The sequence below is a fragment of the Dermacentor silvarum genome, chromosome 1 (assembly GCF_013339745.2).
Source record: "Dermacentor silvarum isolate Dsil-2018 chromosome 1, BIME_Dsil_1.4, whole genome shotgun sequence".
NCBI lineage: Eukaryota > Metazoa > Arthropoda > Arachnida > Ixodida > Ixodidae > Dermacentor > Dermacentor silvarum.
Window position 1 is genome coordinate 230,503,076 of NC_051154.1, and position 26,897 is coordinate 230,529,972.

The 26,897-nt window shown below is 45.4% G+C and overlaps 1 protein-coding gene across 1 annotated transcript; it reads left to right on the forward strand.

Moving 5' to 3' along the window:
* Positions 1-109: 109 nt before the first annotated feature.
* On the forward strand, positions 110-25,864 carry LOC119436885 (eukaryotic translation initiation factor 3 subunit G). Its single transcript, XM_037703915.2, has 9 exons — positions 110-248; positions 350-390; positions 707-834; positions 4,533-4,592; positions 10,263-10,527; positions 10,969-11,079; positions 12,784-12,917; positions 20,190-20,296; positions 25,774-25,864. The coding sequence occupies exons 1-9, from the start codon at positions 229-231 to the stop codon at positions 25,790-25,792; spliced, it is 885 nt and encodes a 294-aa protein (XP_037559843.1). The 5' UTR covers positions 110-228; the 3' UTR covers positions 25,793-25,864.
* Positions 25,865-26,897: the final 1,033 nt, after the last annotated feature.

Genomic DNA, 26,897 nt, shown 5'->3' on the forward strand with positions numbered 1-26,897 from the left:
TATTTCTCCTTTTAAAGGCACTTTTTGACTAGGTTTAGATGCTTTTTAGGTCGTATGCATCAACGTTTATAGATACGTTGGTCTGCATATAGTACACTCTAGTCTGCATCACGTGTGCGCCACATAAGCTCACCCAGCGGCTGTGCCAAGCGGCAACGCTGGCCGAAGCCATGCCCGAAGCCAAGGGGTACCATAAAGCCGTGCGTAAAGCTAACGAAGCTGTTGACAATGCCTGTTGCTGACAACTCGTAGGTTCAATTGGTCTTGTTTATAACGTGCAGTTATGTTAATTTAATGCTGTTGAAATACCGCATTCGCCTTTCTTACCACTCTTTTCTCCTTATTCTAGCATAACGCCTAGCTGGGCTGATCGGGTCGAGCAGGGTGAAGGTGAGCCCCCCTTTCTAGATACGTAGCTGGATGTTCGGCTTGTTAGTTTGTGTTCATTGCGAAATACTTCAGTGCAGAAGAGACGAAAGCAACACGAAGGCTCCCCTTGTGTTGCTTTCATCCTTTCTGCCCTGAGTCATTTTGCCCCTTGTGTGGTTGAGCCGTTTCCCACGTCGAAGCAGTAGGCCTAGTTTGCGTTCTAACATATTCGCCGTTTTCAGTACTACATCTGACACCGATCACGCATCAGCTCGTCGTCAAACGGCGTCATTTAGTGCTGTGTTGACACTGAGCTTGCTTAATTGCCGGTTCGCAGATGTCCCTCTGCCGGCCCTGCCACCGCAAGTTTCCCAAGTTCCGCATCTGCCGCAAGTTGAAGTCGCTGATGGTGAAGAGAAGGTCACTACCGAATTTCGCGAAGACGAGGAAGGAAGGAAGGTTAAGGTGCGTATACTCGCACAACACGGCTTGCATCACGCTGTTGAGTGCGCGCAGCAAGTGAGACCCATGCCGCATTTGCACGAATGCCGACCGGCCTGCCGACGTGATCGCTCAGTTTGTCACGTGAGGTTGACGCGTTGAAGAGAAGCATATGGCAGCGGGACCTGTGACAGAAACCGGCCGAGAAGTGAATGAATACACTGTTTTCCTTGGCCAAAGTAGATGAGGCACATGAGAGAACGAATGACAGTGCACACGAAAGTAGTTCTCTACAGAAGAAAATTGACTCGAACGAGAACGCGTTCACAAAGCAGTTTTTTTTTAAGAGGGCTAGAACAAATGACTTGCAGATAATTTGGATACGTTTTCGTCATCAATACAAGCAAGTGAACACAAAGTTTGGAACAGTTACAAGGGTGCATTACTGGCGTTCTGGCAAAGCTAAAGCGGATGCTATTTTGAGGAAACTTCACTTCTAGTCGCCAAAAACTTCAAAGCTGAAAGCTTGCAATTTAGAACTAGCTTCCACGATTTGGGAAGTTGCAGATTTCTGAATAAAATATCGGGCTGCTAAAATGTCGAGCTGATTTACATCTATTTAGTTGCATAAATTAAGTGTCTTGTGATGCTCCAGCTGAAATATAGCTGAAGTGATTAAATAAACTCAACAAAGAAAAAGTTCGCTATTTCTATTGCACAAAGCACCGGTATTTGTAGCGATGCCTTTCCAATGCTAATGCCTTTTCGTGCTTGGTCAGTGGTCAGAGCGACGGTTCACTATAACATTATCAATGGGATCAGCCGGCCGTGAGTGGTGGATGCAAAGACTAGTATAGAATAAAGCATAACGCATCGCTACAAAATACTGGCCCAGCTTGTGTCAACAAAAAGCAAATCCACCGTATGACTGTTTAATAGTTACAAAAGAACTACTTTGAATGGACATGTTGCATCAGAACCTGCCGTGGTTGCTTAGCGGCTATAGTGTTGGGCTGCTAAGCACGAGGTCGCGGGATGGAATCCCGGCCACATTTCAATGGGGGCGAAATGTGCAAACACCCGTGTACTTAGATTTAGGTGCACGTTAAAGAACCCCAGGTGGTCCAAATTATCCGTAGTCTCCTACTACGGCGTGCCTCATAATCAGATCGTGGTTTTGGCACGTAAAACCCCATAATTTAATTTTTTTTCATGTTGCATCATAAAAGGCATGAGCTGAAACCACCACGGTAGCTGAATGGCTATGGCATTCAATCCCCAGTCCCGCACTACGACGTGCCTTGTAATCAGATTGTGGTTTTAGTGCATAAACTCCCAGACCCCCATTTTCACTGCTAAGCTTAAGGTTACAGGTCACAATCTCGGCTACAGCGGGCACCTTTTGATAGGGGCAAAATGCGAAACTCGTGTGCTTAGATTTAGACGCACTTGATCCATGTGGTCAAATTTAATCCGGAGTCCCCCACTACGACATGCCTCATATTGAGATTGTGGTTTTTGCATGTTAAACCCCATATATATTTTTTTTTAATATAAGTAGTGAACCACAAGTCACGGCAAAGTAAAATTATTTCTAGCAGCTTATTTTACCTATATTACAATTTATTCACTTTTTGAGGTAATGTCTCCACTGAAATAGGAACAAGTCAACTATTCCTTACAAATTTATGCACATCTAAAATGTCATGTCGTTCCGTATATGGTACATTAATTTTGCTGATGCTGTAGATGCAAGAAATTTCGTCACTTTCACTGAGGGTGCAGCATTTGAGCCTTTTTCCATGGAGGAACGCGTATTCACTTTTCATAAACCTGTTTTTCCATCCAGAACACATTAAATTAAGGCCCCAGGAATAGATCACATAAGATCATGTTGTTCATCTAATTAGAACTTTTGACACGTTTGACTTGTATTAAATGTGGCGCTGGAAAGCTGAGGTACCAAATGTTATCTCACTTCATGAATTTATTGACACTTCGACCTTAGTGTCACTCATAGGCTGTAAGACGGCAAAAGTCTAGTGACAATTGCTGTGAAGTGCACTTGCCGGCGAGTGTGTTCGACGAACTCTCTTCGCTGTGCTGAAGTGTGTAACCTCGATAGCGGTGCTTCAAGAATACTGTAGTTACTCGCATAATGAACGCACTTTTCCGGGAAAATATACGCAAAGTTGGAGGGTGTGCTCATTATGTGGGGTAAAAGCTTGAGCTTTTTTTTTTTTTTTTTTTGCAGCCACCTATAAAAAAAAAAAAGTCGAAACCATCTGTTGTGATAGCAAATGCATTGACAGCTACACAAAGTAAGGATAATAGTTTTATCAGCCGTATAAACTTGTAAAAATTCGCTAACTATGTAAATAAACTAGCGTGGTGTCAATGCGCATAGGCAAACATGAACACACCACACTCGATGACCGCGGTGTGAGAAACGTTGACATGAGGAAGCGCGGCAGCAACAGCAAGCAAAGTAATCTTCATTCTGTGTATCGCTTCAACGCAGATTGAGCGGCGAGAACAGAGCACGCACAAAGGTATAAGCTGCCATCGCACCTAGACTCAGCCCGCCATACAGATAGCTTTCAAGATAAGGTACGCGCGGCCATGCAATTCGCAGTTGCTGCACCGCCCCTCTCCTTTTGGTGCCATGCGCGCGACTGAATGTGGCGCGTTTCCTCCCCGCTTTCCTCCCTCAAACGCAGGAGATTGAGGCGCGTTCTTCAGCGCCGGACGCGGAAAATGCGCCTGGTGTGTCCATATAATTGCCATCGCAATAAAAGTAGGAAACACGCAGTACGATTCGGCATCCGATACAATTGTACCCACCGGACGCCATATGAGACGCTGAATCGTACTGTGTCTCTCCTACTTCACGTCAGCAAGTTCGGGGTGCGTTCATTATGCGAGGGGAAAAGAAAAAGGCATGCTTCTTGATTGGAAAAGTGGGGAGGTGTGTTCATTACGCGAGTAAATACGGTATATAAATGCTCACAGCAGAGTCGGCACTAATTTTAAGATCACTTCTTCGCGATTTTAGATGTTATGAGCTTCTTACCGACATCAATGAAGCCAAAATAAGCTTGAAAAGCTCATTGTGATTGGAAGCCGCCATTTTGACTCTGGATTTTGGTTACATTCCATGCTTGTATGGACTTAAAGCAAATAGATGTGTTAATGAGATTGATATATTAATTTTTTATGGCAAAGCTTCTAAATAAGCATTTCTTTTTGTAATAAGAGTAACCGTTTCTAAAACTCAATGGTAAGTCATATCGAGCTCTACAATTCTAAATCGTCATTGTCGTCAATCCCAAATGACACTTCATTTTACCGTCTAGCACCATGTCGCTGAAATGACACTCAGCGAGGCTAAGTGCACTCGCTCGAAATCACTGAATTTTCCCTTTTAACTTCGGTATTATCTTGCTTGCATGTGGAAGCCATCTTAACTGGCTTGCAGAGCTGATGAGTGGAGCAGCTGGTCAGAGGAAGTTAACTTTAAGGTGTTGCTTGGCAGGAGAAACTTGTCACAGGACTAGCAGGTGCGTGTGGCTTGGACACTATCATCACTTCCCTGATGCTGCGACAATATTCAGTGGGCAAAACATCACTTAAGGATGGGACAGCAGAAGACACAAACACAGCACCCTCTAGCTCAGCAGCATACCGTGCTGTACTAATCTGGTTTGTTCTGGTGGTTCCAGGTGTTGCGGCACTACAAGATAGAGAGAAGGCAGGTCTCAAAGTCTGTAGCAAGAAGGAAGGTGAGTGCTGATTTCCTCTACATCTCTTCATATTCATTGACAGGTCAAGATTTTGGCAATCTCAGAAACGATAAATAAGCTGCAGTTATTCATTTGTGCGTTTTTAAATGTTCGTGCTACTTCATGTTAGGTCTAAGCGAATTGCAAACTAGCAGTCACACATGTATACAATGCAGTTCTAGGTGGTGGTGACGTTGAAGCAGGCGGGGTTAGCCCGGCATACATAGCCGGCAATTGTTCCGCCTGATCCTCCTTCGAGTAAGATCAGAGGTGTGCCACCAAGTGTCTATGAGCCCCGTGTCTCGCAGGAAGGCTATCAGCAGTCGTTGCGCTCTCTTCCTGGTTGTCGCAGGTCCTCAATGCAGCTCTAAAAAGGCAGCATTAAGGCAGACTTCTATAAGAATATTACTGAAAATGCACTGCTGTCTTATTTGTTTAAGTCAGCTAGTGGGTTTGCAAGTGCTGCAGAGCTGCAAGGGAATGCTGAGCTGACAGCAAGGTTTCCTTAGTTTGTGAAACCAGTGTAGGACTGTGCATCTTCTACTAAGATAACCAGCAGAGCAGGGACTGTGCATTTTAAATCTCCTAACATGTAAGCATTTCTGTGTGCTGAACTTCTGCTGCATTCTGGCACCTAACTGCTGACACCTATTATGGGCTGAAACAGAATAGTATGTAATAGTAAACGAAGCTTTTTTTCATTTACGCTTGTCATTTTATTGCGATTAGCAGGAATATATGTGCACCCCTGAGCAAAAGTATACGAATCACGGGAGCACGTGCCAAACTGCGTTTATGCTGGGGGAGAGAGAGAGAGAGGATATAACAAAGGGAACTATATACATGTACTGTACAGGTGGTGGGAATATCATGGAACACGATTCAGTCAAACCTGATGGTGCATCCCAAATGATTTACTGCTTGCTGTTCGTATGCAGTCAACGACCGATCTTCCGGACACCCAATTTTTTCATGACGACTTCACGGCACCACCACGTACCCCATAGAGTCAATGTATAAAAGCATCTGAAATTTCGGACGCAAAAAACCTTCGCCGGGGGTCCGCAACAGCATTAATCGTAGCCACCACCGCCGCCATTTTGATTATCTCGCCTCCTCGAACCGGCGCTCTCGAACGCAGATACGCTGGCAGCCGTAGCCACCACCGTGGCAACGCTGACCTAACTACTTCGACATTCGCTACCAAGCTTCTTTCTGTTCGGTGCTGTGTTTTTCATTGAAACAATTTGCCACTGTTAGCAGTGGCACCGACTCCGCTTTTGTAATCCTCGCCAATGTCTTGGAAACTCGGAAAGCACGGTGCATTGTATAATGCTGGTTCCGGAAAGTCAGCTTTGCCTCAATACAGCAGTCTTACGCAGTGAAGCGTATGTGATGTATTGCGGTGAAGCGTATCAAGAGTGGGAAGGGGCAATTGTCACGGGACACAGTATGTTTTCCTTAATTATACACGCGTGCACCCATCGTCTCCTATCACAGTACGAGCTACGATACACCTAATAAGTGTACTGGCAAGCCTTCAGAGCTATTTCAGACGTGCCTGTGGCGATTTGAGCCCTTGAAGGTAGTAAAAGGCATTCATTCGTTTTTTCGGACGTTGACTGTAGCTGAATATTATGGGCTAGTATAGTAATACCCCTGTCAAGCGGGCAAGTTAAGTGCACTTACGGGGAGTGCACTTCGGGACCTTGAGTGACACTTTAGGCTACGCGGTGCTAAACGGGAAAAGGGAGTGCACTCGCCGTAAAGAAACATGGCGACAGACACGAGCGCGTTTTTTGAATATGTAGATAAAAAAAAAAACTTCTAAAAAGTGATTGTTTTACGTGGTATTATAAATAAAAACAAACTTAATCTATTTTTTCTCAACAAAAACGTCATTTCTTTTGCTATGAGGTGTTGCAAAGTCAATGCTGGCCAAGACGAATACCTAGCCAATCCAGAACAACATGGTGGTGTGCGACGAAGCTGCGTATACGATAATTTTGTTCATTAGTGTGCTGTTTCGCTTCTCGCTAAACACAAATTATTTTGTGTTTAGCTGTTCAACAACTAAAACGAACTTCTGTGTCCTTTTTTTTATGCATTGCATTCTGTACCATTCAAACCGCTGGCGGCGAGGCTACGCACTCGACCAGCAAAGTGCGTTTCGTGAACGCACTCCGACCGGAGTGCACTCTTCTGCGAGTGACACTTCGCTTGCGCCGTTTAGATTTGGCAAAGTGCACTTAAACCGAGTGACACTCTCCGTAAGTGCACTTAACTTTCCAGCTTGACAGGGGTATAACTTGAAAAGCTAAACCCACTTTTTTACGGGATCGAAGCTCCAGGATTCTTTAGAGCTTTGCACTCTCCACCACTTGTAAAGGTGTTTATTGCACGCTAGTGTTAGGGCCGTCTGTTGGATCAGTTCAGGGAACCGCGAGCGGTGTAGTCCAAGCAATGCGCTGGAGACTGACCCACTAGACAGCACTGGTGAGGATGCCCCACTGTATCGTCCCTCTTCTTCGCTACAACTCTCTTAACCTTCAGTGCCATCATAAAAATAGTAAACGAGAATATGGGGAAAAAATTGAATTTAGTGATGCCAGAATATTAAACACCCTGTGAGAGTGATTAGAAGAAGCTTGCTAGTTGTGTCCTATTTGCTCTTACCTGTTAGCTTTTGTGCGTTACGGTGCAGCAACCTGTTCAAAATAAGACAGTGCATTTATAACGTTGCTTCATCATAATTTTTGCTTTGTCAGTGTTTTTGTTCCTGATCAGTACAACCCATCAAGATAGCATAAATTCCTGCCGCTTTTCCCCCCTTCCTTTAACTTGGGACACTTTCAGTGGGGGCCTTGGTTAGGTTAGCCCAAGAAGGCAGCATTTGATCTCTTGAATAGAATTGTGTGATTCAATAATGTTATGCTGAGTGCCACTCTAGAGTGTAGTACATTGTGTTTGAGAACCCTGTAGAGAACCTATTCTTACCCTCTGTCTTCATTAAAATTAGGCTTGGGAGAACGCGGCAGTGTTTTTCCCTTCTTACCAGCTGAGAAGAGCCTTAAGTCGGCGATGAATGCTAGCCAGCACTTACATCTGATGTCTGACCAACAGATGTTCGTCTTGAAGCCAGTGAAATGGTTTGACAGTGCTTCGTGCCATGTCTCTTCTCAGCTGTTCTATAACTTAAATGTATAACATACCTGTGTCATGTTGTGCACTGGATGTACCTGTGTCATGTTGTGCACTGGATGCCAGCCAAACTTTAACAAATGTTTTTATGTTTGATTTTAATTGTCAATGTTATACAGTCGAATCTCGTTAATTCGAACACGCTTAATTCGAACTGCATTCGAACTGACGCTCTGGTCCCGTCAAAGTTATGTGTATTTCAATCGGCGAAAACGCTCGGTAATTCGAACGCGAAAGCATTTGCGACGGTTCGAACATACCGTGGACCGACAATGCTCTCAGCAGCGCACCGAATTGTCAATGTTATACAGTCGAATCTCGTTAATTCGAACACGCTTAATTCGAACTGCATTCGAACTGGCGCTCTGGTCCCGTCAAAGTTATGTGTATTTCAATCGGCGAAAACGCTCGGTAATTCGAACGCGAAAGCATTTGCGACGGTTAATTCGAACATACCGTGGACCGACAATGCTCTCAGCAGCGCACCGAATAACGCGGCGGCGCCTCTGACCGGCATTGCTCCGACACCGCCATAGAGCAAAAGCTTAGGGGAGACCCCTTCATGCAGCGGCAGAGGCCCAGTCCGGCCAACGAACTGCCCACGCCAGCAAACGCGCGCTTCCTGATAACAGCAGAAAACGAAACTTCAGGGAGCGGCCTAACAGTACGGACACGCTAGTGGCAAAAACGCGCGGCAACACGTCATGCAACGGGCAGCAAAACCGGTAAGAATCGGGGGTTTTGCGGCGTGCCGCGCGAAATAGGTTCGAGACCCATTTCTGCGGCAAATGCCGCGTGCCGCGAGATGAACCAATCGAGCGACGAGGGTGACGGCACGGAGCCATCACAACCGGACCGCCGCCGGTCCGCGCCGGGTTTTCAATCGACGATCGTCGTCTCTCGCATGAAACAACGAGCGCTCGCGGTGTTGCTCGTGCGTTCGGAGAGCGCGGGAGATCTTATCGCGCGGCGAGACGCGCGTGCCATGCATGGTGGCCTCGCAGCAAGGCATTGATGCACGGCAACTTGCCGCTCGTGGCATGGCGCGCGCGTTTTTTGCCGATAGCGTGGCCGTACCGTAAGCTGGCGCCGGGCCAGCTGGACCGGCGTGGGTGCCGACCACGCCGGCAAATGTTTGCTTCTTGATAACGACAGAAAACGAAACTTCAAGGAGGCTAATCTGCGCCGAACCGGCGGTGCCAGCAGGCGCGCACGGAGACAGTCGAAGATGAGGGAGCTGCGAGGGAGTTCAGAAAGAAGGCGAGGGCAGCCACCGAAGTGGCACAGTCGCCGAGGCCAAATCCGCTTTCCTGCCGCCCTCCTCCCTCATCTTCGACGGTCACCGCGAGCGCCCGTCGCCATGTCGGCGCCGTCCACTCCCTGAAGTTTCGTTTTCTGCCATTATCGGGAACCGAGCGTTGGCCGGCGTGGATGCAACTCGCTGCGCCGCGAAATTGCACGACTCGCACCGTTCGTTCATCTTGCTATGGTGCTCGAATACTTCAAAAATACGTCCTTCCGTTAATTCGAACAAATTTTCGGGCCCCTTCGAGTTCGAATTATCAAGATTCGACTGTATGTAATAAACAAAAGGAAGGAAATGTTCGTGCTTGGCTCAAGTCCCGTCAGATTGCGTGGATCGTTCTGCAGCTACTCAATAATGGCACACGGGTGAGGCATGTAAGGCTCACCTGTGTACTTACTATACCTCCGAGTGGTGCACTGTGGGCCATCTGCAGACTGCGAGATTTCTAGCCAGCTAGAGGTGTTTTTCACATATAATGGAGCTAAATTCAAATAATTAGTCATGTCTGCCCTGCTGAATTCATTTTTCACTGAGATAAGGGCTGCATATTTGCTGCTTTACACTAAGAATGTGCTATAGTTAATTATTAAATGTGTTGAGCTCGACTTGTGACTTTAGTGGTTGGGGTGAGGGGTAGTGGCATAGGTTTTTATAGCCAAGCAAGTTAAAAAATGCTAAACATCAGTGCTCACCAGGCAGCACAGTTCCTAAAGTGAAAAATAAGTTGAGCTGTATTAGTAAATTGGGCTTTACATACCAAGAAAGGCAATTTGACCGTTATAGGAGGAAAGCCGGAAAGGACGAGATAGGTAGTGATGCCTTAAGTTCTTGCACCAGCTCGCCATGACATCATGGATTTTCAGGGCGTCTGGTCAAACTTATGAGTCCTTAGAGAGTTTTGAGAACTTTTGCTGCACCACAGCAGCCCATTTATGAGAACATACTTTGAAATCCGTGATGTTACACTTACCTCCCAGAACTGGGGTTTTCGGTACGAATTTCTACAAAATGGAAGTTTGCCCTTCATTTTCACTTCTAGTAATCAACCGCTTACCTCAAAGTTAACTAAAATTAAATTTTGAAAAAATACTTTGAGTCGAATCTGATTGAGTGTTTCTCTTTAGCATCCCTTTTTGTTTTCCACACCACTTTTCTGTGCTCAGTCGTGGAAGAAGTTTGGAGCAGCAAAGAACGACCCGCCGGGCCCAAATGCAGCCACCACAGTGGTGGGTGAGGAGATCCAGATGCAGTTTGTGAGTGCCCAGGAGGAGGAAACAAGCCCTGAGGAGGACATGCTGGCCAAGCTGCGTAGCCAGAAGACCAAAATGGTCAAGTGCCGCATCTGTAAGGAGGACCACTGGACTACGCAGTGCCCGTTCAAGGACAAGGTGGCTCTGCCTGAGCACCTCAAGGAGGAGGCCAAGCCAGGTATTTTTGCCCTTTTCTCAACATTCTCTAAAAGCTTTTGAGACTCTGAATCAGGCTGGGCCTGTTTCCTTTTTCCCTATTTCCTTTGTTCTTAAATACTTGTAGGAACGCTGCAGCAGCTTTTAAATTCCAAGGAAGGATGTTTTAAGGCACTTACATGAACCTCAGTGTTGTTTGCTCTCAGTTGTTTGTAATTAAAAACTTCTAAGTTCCCTTTCTGCAGCAGCTGCATTTGGTAGCTGTCGATCTCAGGAACTTGCTTGAGACACATATAGCTCTGAAGAAATTATTTCTGTTGTTGCAGCTGCAGCACGGGGCGTCAGGTGTGGTCTTGTTGCCAGGTGTTCTACTAGTATTGCTCTGCTTTAGTAGATGGTTGGCAGCAGTGGAGATAGATGCATGCATCAGCTTTGGACTGTTGCTTTCTTTTTACTTATGCAGTTGCTGCTGTTGAGGTTGAAGAGAAGGTGAAATCTGGAAAGTACATACCACCAAGCATGCGTGAAGGTGCCAACCGCCGTGGAGAGTCGATGACACAGTCACGCACCAGGGGTGAGTGCTTCATTTGTACTTCATTTGTGCTTCATTTTCTGGTTATTATAATTTTTGTTTTCGCTTTCTGTGTTATGTGCTGTCACCTTGTTACTCAATTTTCTTTACTTTATTGGCAGTAGCATCCGTAATGCATACCTGCCAAGTCTCCCAGATTTGGACCATTTCTTCCGGTTGTACGGTTGACAGGAAAATCTCCCGGAAATGGCTGTTGTGTCCCGTTCCCATGTCCAGCGCTTTGTCAGGCCACATTGGCAAAAAAAATCCAATCTAATCCAGTTAGAAGTTAATTGCGCAAAACATTGGTAAGAAAGTATGTAGTCTGGAAACCCTATACATGCGCTATTTCGTTAACCGCAGAGCTGCTCCTTACACTGACGGGGTTGTTGGGTGCCATAGTGTCCACCCTTTGAGGGTCGAATTTTTTTTTTTTTTTTTTTTGCCAAATGCGACCCCCCAGGGTTGATTTTTTTTATTGCTGATTTAAATTCTTCAAAAAAACCTATTTCGAAAAAATATGTTCGTACTTTTTTTGAGTGACAGTAAAGTGAGGAAAAAGATGGTTTGTGTTGTAAAATACACAATGTTTATTCATGAATAAGAAAATAAGCGCACTGAAAAATGGTTGTGTGCAATCCGGAAACCGAAACAAGTGATAAGCCTTCGTCTTATCGCCAACAAGGTGCGATAGAGCTTTTGTGGTCTCCAAAAAGGAAACGCAAAAACGGCAGCATCGTTTGTGTATATACGCGCCTACCTAGGAACAGGTGTAATCACACCGTGGTGGGCGATAAACAATCGAGTAACAAGCTGTGCCCAGCAAAAACTGGCTGCAAATGGAAACCAGCGCTTGCTAGGAATTGCTATACGGCAGCTTGAGCATGCAACTAAAATATGCTGGCACCAACCGGTGGGGAAGCCACGGGAATTCCCATGCATGACATTTTGAACGATAACAGGCACGTGTGTAACTCAATGCTTGCTTTAGTCCGATTCATCTAGCCAAGCTCTGTCCATGGCCATATGCACGTCACGAGGACCGCATGCTCATATGGTTTAGCACGTCTGTGCCTGGTTAGGTCAAAATCTGGACCCACGTGTCTGAATACGATCGGTGAATTTACTGATACGAAAGCGCAGCATCGGCTATACTTCAAACTTTAGTGGCTACTGTGTTGTGCTGCTAAGCGCGCAGTCGCGGGATCAAATCTCGGCCACGGCGGCTGCACTTCGGTGGGGGTGAAATGTAGAAAGCACCTGTGTACTTAGGTGCACGTTAAAGAACCCCAGGTTGTCCAAATTGATCCTGAGTCCCCCACTATGGCGTGCCTCGTAATCAGATGGTTGTTTTGGCACACTAAACCCCATAACTTAATTTTGTTAAGGCTGCAAGCTGTGTGTGATAAGAGTGATTTTTGCAGGAATTCAGCCGTTTTTGGTTTGCAAAATGCAACTGTGTTGAAGTCCTTTGTAAAGCTTACAGCTGCTGACAAAAAAAAAAAAAAAAAAAAACTTAGAATTTTTTCCCACACAGTATTGTAAGGGTATTCTTGCAGTCCTTGGAGTCTAAAGAATCAAATATAGTAGCTATAGTGATGTAATCTACAAAGCTTGCTTTGCATAGCCGAACAACCTTCTTTTTTTTTCTGTGCTTTCTGTTTTAATTGTAGTCAAATTAAACTATTTTGCCCATGCTGTTCACAGATGAAGCAGCCACAATTCGGGTGACTAATCTCTCGGAGGATGTGCGAGATTCGGACCTTCAAGATTTGTTCCGGCCTTTTGGTCAGATTGCAAGAATTTACCTGGCCAAGGACAAAGTCACCGGCCAGTCGAAGGTATGTTTCTAGCATTACATGGAGCAGTTGACAGCAGCACAGCTCTGTCGTATTCACATTTTTCCACGCTCCTTCAAATGTGTATATAGAAGACTTCATTTGACCCTTTGAGATGCTGTTCGCCATTTCTTGCATTTTTTTTTTCTCTTCATATACTACTTTACGTGACCAGATAAGACCAAAGGTAGGTAGTTGACAAAAAAAAAAAAAAACTGGGTTTATTGTTTACAAGTGTGTACACAATTGTGTACAAAGAGTCTCAATGGTCACGAAACTGGCATAGGGATTTTAATTGTGAAATGGGGAAAAGTGACTCCGCTTCTTGGTGTGGCAGAGTGGCACCTAGCACTTGATGCAAAATATTCTCGAGCGATCCTTGCATCCTCCTGTATTTCTTCAAGACGAATTTATACAGTGGAATCTCATTGATTCGATCTTCATGGGAACCTAAAAATCAAATGTATCATCCAAAAATCGTATTATCCAACATAATCGTTTATAAGAAAAACTTATCCCAAAAACATATTATGCAGAATCGTATCGACGAGATTCCACTGTACTAGTTCCCCGAGCTTCAGGCCAGTTCTCGACGGCATCGTACTGGGCATCGGCATTGGGCCACTGAACGTGGTTTTTTCCTAGAAAGGTTCAGGGGGCATGTTTTGAATTTCATGGGATGGTTTTCCATGCTTCCTTGCTCTTGGCACAGATATTGTGAGGGCTTTTGCCTGTACTCTGAAGTTCATCAAGTCTAGGAGTTCTGTCCTCCGACCTTCTGGATAATGCTTGATAGGCAGTAAAGAGCTTTCCTATTTCTCAGATGTGCTGACGTAAGGTAATTTGGACACTGAGTAGGTTTGCTTTGCGATATACTCAAAAGCAGATTCGGGCACATACCATTAAAATTTGTATGGAGTACACAATTCATGAGGCTGCAGAACTGTTTACGCGAAGGAAGATATTGTTTCCTTCTTTATTGGAAGTTCCTCTTAACATTGTCTGAAGACAGTATTTCTTGCAGTAATATATCCCACAGCTTGTTTTCATCTTAGCGGGAGAATGCTGGTAATCGTCCTTCCTGGCCAACCTCATTCTCATCACTTTCTGATATTCACCAAAAACTGATATTTACCAAAAGCAATGTGCAATCTTCATTGTGAGACTTCATCTAGAATGTTGCTCTGGTTATACACAAGCTCTCTAAAAATAAAAAATAAGAAAGCATCAACGCACGCATTTGGTCACCGCACAAAGACTGGCGGGGGTTCACTTCACATCCAATTATCACTCTTTGTGCACATTTGTGACTTAAGAGCAAGGAATATACTTTGTTGTATGTCCTGTTTGAAGAATTTCACACAGTTGACAAATTTGTGAAAGTCGCAGGGCATTCGAGAAAAGCCGAAAAAAAAAATTTATTTGCGCCTACTTGTTCATGCTGCGTTATGCATGATTGTGCTGTTATTTTTGGTGCATACAGTGGAACCTCGATTATACATCCCCCAGTCTTGTGACGACCCACATTTTACGACAGATCGGTTTGGTCCCGGCAAAACACCCGCAGAAATATTGTATTAAAGACCTCGATTATATGACGCAATTTTATGCCGACCCCATCTCTTACGACACCTTTGTCGGTACCGTTCGAGAAAGAAAGGAAAACAGCCCTAAGCAGACGCAGGCTGGCGCGTGAGCACACTGCAGCCGGCTGATAATGGGTGTGCAATACTGTATTTACCCGAATGTAACGTGACCGCAATTGTAACGCGAGCGGAGACTTTCTTGTCACGCGAAATAATAAGAATAAAACAGCGAATGTGATGCGAAATGAAATGGAAAAAGAAATGCCTCTATTGAAGGAATCACAATTTGGAAACTGGTTCTCTTCACTCATCATCGTCTGAAGAGGAGACTGAGCTTTCCTTGGGTGGTATTCTCGGGCGATCACTTTCGTAGTTAGTTTCACTTTCGCGAAATTTCGCGTGACTCAGCACTGAAAGCGTCCCCACCAAGTGTTTCAGGCGCTGTCCTAAGCACACTGTCAGTGCCAAGAACGCTATCGGCCATATACTTAGAGGGGTTCGGTGCCGGGATGAGCAGTCTCTCGCGAAAGCAAGACTATCTCCAAGTGATCGCCCAAGAATCAAGTCATCTTCCGTGCTGTCGAGCTTGTTTGAGATTTAAGTACTTCTTAACCCTTTCCCTACTGAGAATTTTAGCCAAAAATAATACAAAAATACCCTTTTTTTTATTTGCCTAATTAATTTTCTGCGCATCTTGAAACAACCAAAATGTATCTCTAAAGACACTTTATTTGTAAGATACACGCAAAATATTTTTTGAAAATATGTAGAGGGTTGGCTTCGCTGCACTGCACAGCGGATATTGTCCGATTTTTAGTTTTAACACCGCACACAGTTTCCATCCTCTGTCATGGGTACCTTTATGCCAGGCACAGCTGTGAAAACAAACCTAGGAGGCGGCGATCGGGGGTTCTTCACATCTATCGGCGTCCACTGCCGACACGTCGAGATGCTGTTGTCATCAGAATCCGATGAGGTTATGCTGCTCAGAATCCTCGCTGCCACTCTCGGAAAGAACCAAACTTCTTCACTGTCCGAGTCCGACAAAACATCCGCAAACAAATGTTTTCCTTTTTTGGAGCGGAGCCGTTGCAGGCACACGCACCCACAGAGGAGAACGCCATTTTTAAATCCCAGTGGCCAGCATCCAAACATTTTTTGGCCAAAATGCAAGGTTTGAGCCCGTTTTTATTTTTTACTGCGCGATCTATTGAAGCCAAAGAGAACTAAGAAAAATTCATCAGGGTAGCTTGAAGGCAGCAGTGCGCAAACACTTGTTTCAGCGTGGACAAGCCCAGCTCGTCTTCGGTGGGAGCGGTACAAACCGAGTGGACTAGCTCAGCTCGTCTACGGTAGGGAAACCGTGCAACCATTTCATTCGGGGTCAGTACCAGACCACTTCAAGTTGCACAGAGCGCTTTCAACTGGCCTTGCATTTAAATAGGGCCTGCCGCTGGTCCCACAAATCGGCGACGTCAAGACACCAAGCCGCCGCAGACTTTCCCAGCTCCTCGGCCATTGAAATTGCTCGTCTCTCGAAGCGGCCGTCATACTGAATGCGCTGCGTCGCCATAACGTCGCGAATGAACAGAGTTGAACCGCAAAAGGCTATAGGGTATTGTGGCATTGTAGCCAGTCACAAGCACAGCGAAAACAGCGTCAATTCCAATCAAAAACAAGTTCTGACTTCGGTCGACTTGTCTACGGATTGGATCGAGACGTGAAGTTACAGGTTGCCAACGTAACGCTAAAGATCACAGGATTTAGAGCATCTGTTTTAAAATGGGCAATATTGCCGTTATTTGAATGTAACGCGAGGGTCGAGTTCAAGCAACGAAAATAACGAAAAATATGAGCATTACACTCAATAAATACAGTAATTCCTTGGAGCAGTGCAGGTTCGTGCTGCAGGCTTATTCAGGCGGTTTTGTGCAAGATTGAGTGTCACTGCCTATATTCTGTTTTTCGATTATACGACTGTATTGGGTGGTCCCCTGAAAGTTGTATAATCGGGGTTCCACTGTAATGCTTTTTAGCCGGATGGCATTGTAAACATACAGATTGCCAGACCGGAAGCACAAGATTCAAGAAAATTGAACAAAAACAAATCTGCCTTAATGAATGCATTTGTAGAATGTAGATTCAACCGATTCCTAAACAGTACCACGTGATAAACGCCAACTTTTTTTTGTTTCTTGAGATATCTGAAAGAAATTTTCAGGGTAGGTTCATAGCACGGACATTTGAAAACCTGCAAAGTTTCGTGGCACTGTGCATGCTAATTATCAAGTTCCAGGAGTATATCAAAATATTTTACAAGGGTCCCTTAGTCCAGGCCTGAAGAAATTGCAGAATGTTGTGAGACTGAAATTCATCATGATGATCCCTGGATAGTACGGTACCGTCAACCACAAAAGTTTATGGGATGCAGGATCTGCCAAGAAGCTGAATTCTCGTAAAGCGTGGTCACACAGCCTCCTCAAATCAAGTGCTCCAGTGTGTAGTAGCCTTCCCCACCTACAGTGATTCATTAGAAATGCCATGCCTTAACAGTGCAGTAATTCACATTTGTAGGGGAAACCACATCCCGTAAACTTATGCGGTTGACTGTACCTCAGGGCAAGACGGAGCCCTTTTTCTAAATTTCTTTGTTGAAAATTTTTTTAAATTTTAGCACAGCATTGAATGTAGTGTTAATTAACTTGCCTTTGTAAAATATTGTTTATCACAAATTCCTGACGCAATACATACAGTAAACCCTCGTTAACTCAAACTCTGATATCTCGAAATACAGTAGAACCTCGCTGTTACGTTCCCAGGTGCTGCGTTATGCTCGGCATAGCGCGTAACATAGAACCCCCGCCGTCGAGAGCGCCTTCCCGGCTGTTACGTCGTTTTCGGCCGGTCCCGGCACAGCTCCCATAGAACCCATTGCATTGGTAACCCTGCTGTTGCGTCGCAACTGTGGGACCTTTCTCGCATCATACGTTGCGAACTGCCACCCCGCGCCGGCCTGAGCATCCATTTTGACTTTTCGTGTCGCTTGGCTTGGTGGCTTAACGATGGCATTGGCCGCCCAAAGCGCCAGGGGCGACACCTACGACGTATTTTCGGTTTTCACCAGCAAAATTATGGCCCTTGAGATCCGTATTTGCTATCTAGTGTCTATGACGCGTTGTGGCCCAAAAATTGGTTTTGGCTCATAGATGTGTTCTGTATAAAGTCCAAGGGCAATAACGCCATTGTCGCGCGCCGTATGCAGTATGTGCGAGGGGACCCGACGACCGCGTCTAAATCTTGCGCGCTCAAGAAAGAAAAGCAGGGAGGAAGCGCGCCTTCTTCCGTTGCGCTCGAGGCGCCGGCGAGGGGAAAGGGATAGCGGACGGCATTGTGCTTTGGCATCAACTGCGTACTGCGCGGCGGCGTGCGGGCCATATCTTGAAAGCGATCTGCATTGGGGGCAGAGTCTAGGCAGTGTAGGTGCGTCGACGGCTCGTAGCTTTGTGCGTGCTGTGTTCTCGGTGCTCAGTTTGCGTTGGAGCGATAGACAACTGAACGAAGGTCACTTCGCTTGCTTCTGCAGCGGTGCTTCCTCATGCCAGCGTTTGACAGCACGTGTCCGTGCTCATCGAGTGTGATGTGTTCATGTTTGCCTGTGGGTGCTGCCGCCATGCTTGTTAATATAGTTCATAAGCGAATGTTTATACGGACGATAAAACTACTATTCTTACTTTGTATAGCTGTCTACTAATTTGCTATCGAAATCGATGCTTCAGCTTTCAGGCGAAATTACGACTTATTTTCACACGTAAGAATTAAAATAATATTGTGTGCAGTTCAACACTACTCCCGCTTCTCAATTTTTCCTGTTTCTCGGCTCTTACGTGTGTGTGTGTGTGTGTGTGTGTGTGTGTGTGTGTGTGTGTGTGTGTGTGTGTGTGTGTGTGTGTGTGTGTGTGTGTGTGTGTGTGTGTGTTGTGGGGTCTCACACATGCTCTTGGGACAAAGGAACGACAACACAGTAGTGCAAACAATCAAAAGGGCATTTATTGCACCTTTCATACACTAATACACACTAGCCGAAATACAACCAATAGAGCATTCACACGGGCGCGCGACAAATCAAGAAAGTCCGACTTACCGCGACCTGATAGCGAGCGAATACGTTCGCCCCATGCTATCATGCTATGGCACCATCGCCTAGTCATTCACGTGTGCGGTCACGCGAACGGTGGCGCGTTCGAACGATCCGTGTTCGTCCATACCGGTGCCCCACTCTGAGCCACGCGAGACGTCTCGCAAAGCGTGGATCGGCGCACGCGCGAGATGTCCGCGTCACTCACCGATCCCAATACAAAGAGGAAGCACCCTCGACCTTTCTCTCCCAAGTCACCCCGCCGTTCGGCGGCGTTAGCATCACGACATTCGCGCCATCTCCCGCAATGCGCCGCAACCACAACGACCGCCGCCGGGCTTAGCCACGCGGAGAAGCCGGGCTACAGGAGACATGCGGGGAAAACAATATCAGGGGACGCGTGAGAGTCGCGCATCCCCACAGTGTGTGTGTGTTTTATGGTCCCGTGAAAAACGTATCAGCGGGGTTTTACTGTATCTCACAATTTTTTTCCAGGCGTGGTTTCAGCCGATGTGTTTTTCACATCTTGAAACGTTTTTGTGCCAAACTCCGGATATACTCAAATCTTGACTTCGAAAATACCAGGAAAAGGGCAACTGAGCAGCGCCGTTTTTGACGGCAGCTCGCTAGCCAAGCCAGACATCTGCGCCTGGTTGTGCTCCCCACTTATTTTTCCCCTTCTTTCTGTCACTGTCGCGCGCACTTGCTTGGCTGCTCTCTGTCACTTTGTGGTGGCCTCACATGGCAGTGGTAAGCTGGGAGTGTCTTTTTTTTTTTTTTTCCTCTCATTTAGGACGCTGTCAGTGACACATCATTGTAGTCACAGCGTATTAATTGTGACCTTGAGTAACAAGATCGTCACTTTTGAGCAGATGCGTGCAACCCCCGCTCTGCACCCAAAAAATTTATTCATGTACAGAATTTAAAAAAAAAAAAAACCTAGTGAAGATTCTATAAGTAGTTCTTGAGCTATTGCTGGCACGAGCAGCCACACCAGGCAAAAGATAATAATTTTGAGAAAAGGCCATTGAAAGTTGTGTGCATAAGAGGTCTTTGCATATTTTCTTCTGTTGCTTCTTCTCGAGGCCTCGTTTTCTGGCTTGGTCCATGCGCGGGCTGAAAAGTCTGAAGTTGATGCGCTCAGGACGCCAGGCACTCAGTCCAGTCACAGTTTCACGTCCGAGACAGAAACTCTAACGCCCCGTTAAGCCCAGGCAGCATGACTGAATTTGTCAATATGCTAGATTAGTGAGGCTTTGCTGCAGCATGAAGGTCTGTAGTGGTTTTATAAGCCACTTAGCACTACTGAAGCCAAGTCCAAAAACTTTCATGACTTAGGAACTGCTTCTTTCATATAGACCAATCACTGTGTTCACTCACTATTCTACTTATTCAGTCATGTGATAGTACGGCCGACTAGTTTAATTTTATTTATTAGCTTTTTCTATCCATTTTAGTTGAACTTGGTGATAAAGGTGTAACGTAAAATATTACACTTATGTTTCTGTGTTTGATCACATATGCAAAAATTGGTCTGGTTTTCTCTTTTTGCAGGGATTTGCATTCATCAATTTTGTGCACCGCGAAGATGCTGCGCGGGCTATTGCTAACGTCAATGGCTTTGGCTATGACAACCTCATCCTTTCTGTGGAATGGGCAAAGTAAGTGGTGATGCAGTTGCCATTTGGTGCTGTATTCAGTCGGAACATTATTAGGTAGTTATTACTCACAGTCCAAACCCAAAAGAGTATAATTGCAGCTACAATTTTGAGCTGTGATTACACTATTGTAAATAAATATTGTGGGGAACTAGTCATCGCTTACAGCAGAGCATAGCAATCGAGCGACAAGGTTCAGTTGTATCCAGAGTTTGATGTGTCAAAAATTAGCGCCGCTGTATGTTGTGATATGGCGGAACTTTGAGTGTACTGCAGTCTAGTATTTATTGGAAGTCGTACGCAATCACAAAAATGAGGGGAAAAATGGGAAGTATTACAAATTGATTTACATGATAATCGCACACACTAGCAGCACGGTGCTTTGCTGTTCGCCATTTTTAGGACGCTGGCTGCCAACAAACAGCAGTTTCCTTGCACAACAGCGAGATTTTCCTGTCGGCAATAAAATAGTTTCTAGTGATACTTCTGCCATTGTGCCAGCACTTCACTGTGCCAGCCAGCCGGTCCACGGCACTGCGAATGACAGGAATGGTGGCTACAGTTTGTCTTTCACACACACGCACACTCATTGTTAATAGGACAATTTGATATATTTTATACAGTCAACGACCGATTTTTGGGGCGTGCCCGATAATTCGGACACCTTCGCAGCACCGCCATAGAGTCAATGTATTAGAAGTCTGACATTTCAGACGCAAAAACCCTTCGCTATCTGATTTTCTGGACTTTTTGCCATGACCGCAGGTCTGAAAGGGCGTTAACCAAAGCCACCGCCGCCGCCATTTTTATTAGCAATACCTCAACTCGAAGTAGTAAAAACAGGAAAAAAATTTCAAGATAAGCAGTTGCGGAAATTGCAGTGAAAAGTCAAGTTCTTTCTAAAAAATTCACCACTATTCACCAGCTTTTCAACAAGAGCTTCTAAACCTGCAAGGATAAGAACCTACTGCGAGACCTTCAGAAATAGTTTATGCTGCTCTTTACAGCAAAACACGTCAACTTAAATTAACAAAGCATGTGTCAAGCCAGTTTCAGCGTGTATTTGCTGCCCTCATACCGGCAACACCGGGGAGATGTCGCTCGCATGGGTTTCAACTTGTAGTCAACGAGCGAATGCGACAGCCACCTCCATCATGTAGCTTGTTGCCATAGCGCGCAAGATCGCTTGCGTTGGGTTTATATTTTATTTAGTGCAGAAAAAAACTTCATAAGGCTGGTCTGCTTCGCGTTAACATCAGTAGCACTTGGACCTATAAAAGTGTCCTCGAGCTTCGCTACACATCTCATGAGCCGATCGTGCCCGCCGCTGCACTCAGCTTAATTTCGCATCAAGCAAAGCATGCTTCTTGTTTCGGCTGATGTCGGCACCTCTCAAGGTCCTTCGTCGTTGTCTTCACTGTCCCCTTCGTTTGTTGCCGTCCCAGCGATTTCGGTGTAGTCCGTAAATTCACCAGTCACCGGTACATTCTGTTCGCATAGTGCGTACATATGCCGCCTGCGTTAGGCATATAAAATGTAAAACTGAAATCACACCTCTGATGGTAAATCACAAACGTTGCATAAAGCAAACGACCTGCGTCAAGCGTGCTATTTTGCAGGGCCTACCTCTGCGCACATCTCTCCTGTCACGTGACGTGCCACATAGTTGCTTGACAAAGTTATGCCGCTAGGTTCCGACTTCACATTCAGGGAAAGCATCCGCTTGTGGTAGGTGCGGCAGCCTTGCGCGAAGCTTGGTAAAAGGTCCGGCGGCGGAGTTTGTTCCAGTCTCCATCAAGATTTCGAGATATCTGGAATTTTGCCCCAATATACTTCCAGATAAAGGGCAATAAATACATGGCACGTATGGGAAATGGTTCGGGGTTGCGGAAAATTTCGACGTAACCAATTTTTCAAGATATGCAAGTTTAAGTTAACGAGGTATTACTGTACAGTAGCCGACCGATTTTCCGGACTTCGCGGGGACTGAAAAATAGTCCGAAAAATCGAGCAGTCCAAAAAACTACCCCCCCCCCCCCCCTTGTCCCGAAGAAAACAATTATGAGGCTTAGAGGCTTAAGAAAAATGTCGGTTTCGCCCAAAAGGCGGAGCAGCGATTGCGATAGCAAATTAATAGACAGCGATACGAAGTACGGATGTTAGTTTTATCGGCCGTATAAAGCTGTAAATATGCGCTTACTAACTAAATAAGCACGGTGTCACGCGCGCGAGATGAACACATCTCGCTCGATGACCGCGGGCAAATTGACCTTTGCACTGTCTATTCTCTCGCTTCAACGCGAACGTCTAAAAAAAAAAAGCGCATACGAAGCTACTGGCACTCGGCGCACGCCCGTTGTACCCATCGCAGATCGCAGGCGCACACTTCAGCCACATAGCATATCGGTTTCAAGATACGACAGAGCAGAACTCAACTCCCCACCGTCTCCGTCGCTTTCTCCCTGTGCCCCGCGAGCGAAGTCCGCACGCGCCTCCGGCCGCCTTCCTCTCTCGCGTGCGTGAGATTAAATTGCGGTTGCCGGCTGACCCACACACAGCGTACGTACGGCGCAACCGAAACTTAAAAAACAAAAAAAGAAAAAACCCCGGATTCTGCTTAAGTGATGTAAGGATAGTGCCGAGCTGACCGAAAAAAAAAAAGAAAAAAGGCAAGTGCTGCTTTTTGGAACGTTTTGTCGGCCAAGGAAGAGCGGGCATGGCCTTGGAGACGAGAAGATAGCGTGCGTCTGCTAATCTTGGAGGCTATACAGGGGGCACTGGAAGCCAAGCCAGTGGAAAATCCAACATGGTGGCCTCCAATATCGGGTGGCGTAGCTCGGAGAGAGCGATTTAGTCCGGAAAATCGAACATTGGCACCTAGATTCGTCCAAAAAATCGGTCGCGAAAATGCATTAGCTCTATAGGAATCCTGACGGTACATCTATGAAGTCCGGAATATCCAACAAGTCCGAATAATCCGTCGGCTACTGTATCTCGCTGCCTCGAACAGGCGCTCTCGCACGCCGATCCGTTGGCAGCCGTAGCCACCTCCACGGCAACTCTAGGCCTACCTGTTTCGACGTTCGCTACCAAGCTTGTTGTTATTCGGTGCCATGTTTTTCATTGAAAGAATTCGCTGCTATCAGCAATGGCACTGACTCCGCCTTTGTAATCCTTGCCAATGGCTTCAAAGCTTGGAAAGCACACGTTGCATAGTGCCGGTTCCCGAAAGTCATCTACGCATCAATACAGCAGTGCTTTGCGGTGAAGGAAGCATACCAAGAGTAGGAAGGGGCAATTGTCACAAGACGCAGTATGTATTCCTTAATTATACACGCTTGGAACTGCAGTCTATCGTAGTACGAGCACCAATACCCCTTATAAGTGTACTGGCAGGCCCTTCAAGCTATTTCGGATGTGCCTGTGGCGATTTGAGCCATTGGGGGCATTAAAATGCATGCATTAATTTTTTCGGACGTTTCCGCAGCCCCTAGGGAGTCCAAAAAATCACTTTGCCTGTATTTCGTGAGAAGCGGTGACCAGTATGAAGTCTTAAACCTGAACGAAAGCTGCGATAAGATGCAAATAAGTTCAGCTGGGAGAATTTTCCGCCTGTACACTGGAAATAGCAGCCTGTCTTCTTTTTTTTTTCTTTAGAATTGATCCAAGTTAAGAAAAATTGCGAAAGAAAATGCGATAAAAATTGTCCTGCGACTGCAACTGATTCAGAAACTTTAGTTCATTCCTAATCTAACATAGGACAAGAAGCTTAATGAAATAAACACAATCTAACACCTGGTTGTAAACCTGGTTATAACGAACCCGGATAGAGCAAATTATGTATAGAAAAATTTTTTTAAAAACCTTGCCAAAGTGCATACAAATAAGCTCCTTACAACACCTGCACATCTGATATGTTGAACTCCGCACTCCTACGACCGTACTGCCAAAGTGCGCCTGTAGCTGATTTCCCCACAATGCGTGTTGGCATGCGGGAAATCCTGCCACCCAAAAAAATGAAACAAGCCGGTTTTTTCGCGGAGGAGGGCGGCGTTGACCGCAGGCACATTGGGCAAATATGGCTCATTTGCACACCTATGATGCGATTGCGCACGAAGCCATGCGCGGCCGAATAATCGGTTGTCGACAGTATGTATTTGACTGTTGTTCATTCCAACGCAGCATTAATCCTGTGTACTTGGTAACAAAAATTTGCTATAATTTTCTATATGTAGGTTTGGCTTTTCGAACTATCATATGTATTGAACTAATCGCATTGCATATTGCGATCCGGATAAAACCATATTTCACTGCAAATTCCACTTTCCGGCATGTTTCACAACTGCTCTCTGCCAGCTGTCGAGGCAGCACTTTTTTCTTTTCATGTCTTGTTGATGACAACAATGATCAGTGGCATTCACTCTGCATTGGTGTGATGGCAAACAATGGCTCGACCACTGAAATTTATTATACGGGTGTCACATAGTGCATTTTTGATCCTGATCAGGATTGAATTGCACGATCACGATTGGTTCACATGCGCAAGCTGCAAAACGCAGTCAATCACGGTTGAAATATTTTACCCCAAATGAGCTCCACCGTGATCAAATGTGCACCCTGTGCCACCCGTATTTGTTGCTAGAATTGGCACTGCTGGTGTATTGAAACAGTTACTGAAACTATCAGCCTCGCATATAAGGCAGGGGGTGACTTTCAGGCTAAAGATTCTGGAAAAAAAAAACTCGCCTTATATTGAAGCAAATGCGGTGCTTCTTACTAGACTGCATATTTGTAATTGCGTGAGTTGTCCAGATATAAAAAAATAGTGCTATTAAGTACCCAATCAGCTCAACTGTTCTCACCTTGTTTGACATAACTCATAAAGTTGTCTGCTGTTTTCAAATCTGCCTTGGCAACTTATACCATCGAAGTGACTCCTATGGGACGGTATAGCTAATGTGTAGTTTGTGTGCGCATTTGAAGGCAGTTCTTGTGCATGCCACTTTAGTTTACAGCTTCTCGGAGATTATTCTTACTGAATAGTAAAAACCAGTCAAAAGACGAAGGACAGAGAAGAGACGTGGCACACACACAACGACTGGACTGCAACTGCCAAGGCAACTGTGCTTTATTGAAAAACCCCGTCTCCCAGGAAAACCCGGCGAGCATGCGCAGCGCAAAAGCCGACACCCACACACCAACAAAGTTGATGGTGTGGGTGTCGTTACATGGTGTTTTGCAATCAGCTTTGTTAGTGTGTGGGTGTCGGCTTTTGAGCTGCGCATGCTCGCCGGGTTTTCCTGGGAGACGGGGGTTTTTCAATAAAGCACAGTTGTTAGTCCAGTCGTCGTGTGTGCCACGTCTCTTCTCTGTCCTTCGTCTTTTGACTGGTTTTTACTATTCAGTATGTACCAACTGACCCAGACAGCTACTCTACTGCAATTATTCTTACCCCATGTATTGTCTGTCTTCTTTCATAGGCCTTCCGGTACTGCATGAAAGGACCAGCAGTGAATCAACCTGTGGTTTTAAGTAATTAAAATGCTATCGGGGATTACTTATTTTTGCTGAGTCATTGGTATCTTCTTTTCTTTTGACATACCATACCTGTATAGAACCTGTCATAAGAGCAATTTGCGACCGAAGCGAGTGTCTGCTGATGTTACATGCTACTATAGTACCTTTTTTTTTTTTTAATTAATGGTAAGCAGTCTACAAGTGCTGCAACTTCCTTGCCAAGTTGACAGCATTGTCATATTTTCTTGCATAGATTCTCCTAGATCAGAACGTACAAAATACTTTGTGAACCTATTAAATACCTGGCCAAGAAATCTAACAGTACTAGTAGGATCCATATAGTGTGCAGACATTATTAACCCTTTCAGTGTTGTGCTTCTTTTTTTCTGGAGGTGACGTGTCTCCAGAATGTTTTTTTCTCGGATATTAGAAAACAATAGCAACGGTTTATTTCTGGTTATGCAGAAGGGGGAAGAACAACACGAATAAATGGAAAATGCTCTCTTGGTATGGTCCTCGCAATCCCAGCTGACGCCAGTGACATGGCGGGACAGAAACGTGAAAGCGTACCGATACATCAGTGACACTGAAAGGGTCAAGTAATTTATGTATTTAGTATACCCTCGGTGCCAGAGGCATTACAGAGGGGAGTGGTTATGAACAATCAACAAGCAATGAAATGGGAGGTAGTTTAAAATACTGTATACAAAAAGCTTGGCTGCTAATACAGTGTGAGCTAATTACTAATAAGGAAAAATATCAACTTAAAGCAATGAAACAAAGTAAGAAACAATAGGTAGTACAAGTAATGGCTATACAATGTTAGCTAATGCTTTTAAAGGCATGGCTATCATTTATTCACACAATGTCAGCAAGAAGGTGGATCCATTTTAGTGATGTGCAACATAGAAAATACATTCGAGATTTAGTGCTACGAAAATTGGTCCATACCTGTGACGGATTCAGTGCGATGTGAAATGTATATGGGTTAAGGAATGATATCGTTTCGCAGTACAGGCTGATGGTACAACTTGTGACAGTCTTAATCTGGATACCTTGGGGCAGTAACTCAAAGGGGCCCTGAAAC

Excerpts from the sequence above, each read along its gene's own strand:
- LOC119436885 (XM_037703915.2), top strand. The coding sequence starts at position 229 with ATGCCTGTTGCTGACAACTC. Across the intron at positions 391-706 it reads TCGGGTCGAGCAGGGTGAAG|ATGTCCCTCTGCCGGCCCTG; the intron begins GTGAGCCCCCCT and ends GCCGGTTCGCAG. Across the intron at positions 10,528-10,968 it reads CAAGGAGGAGGCCAAGCCAG|TTGCTGCTGTTGAGGTTGAA; the intron begins GTATTTTTGCCC and ends TTACTTATGCAG.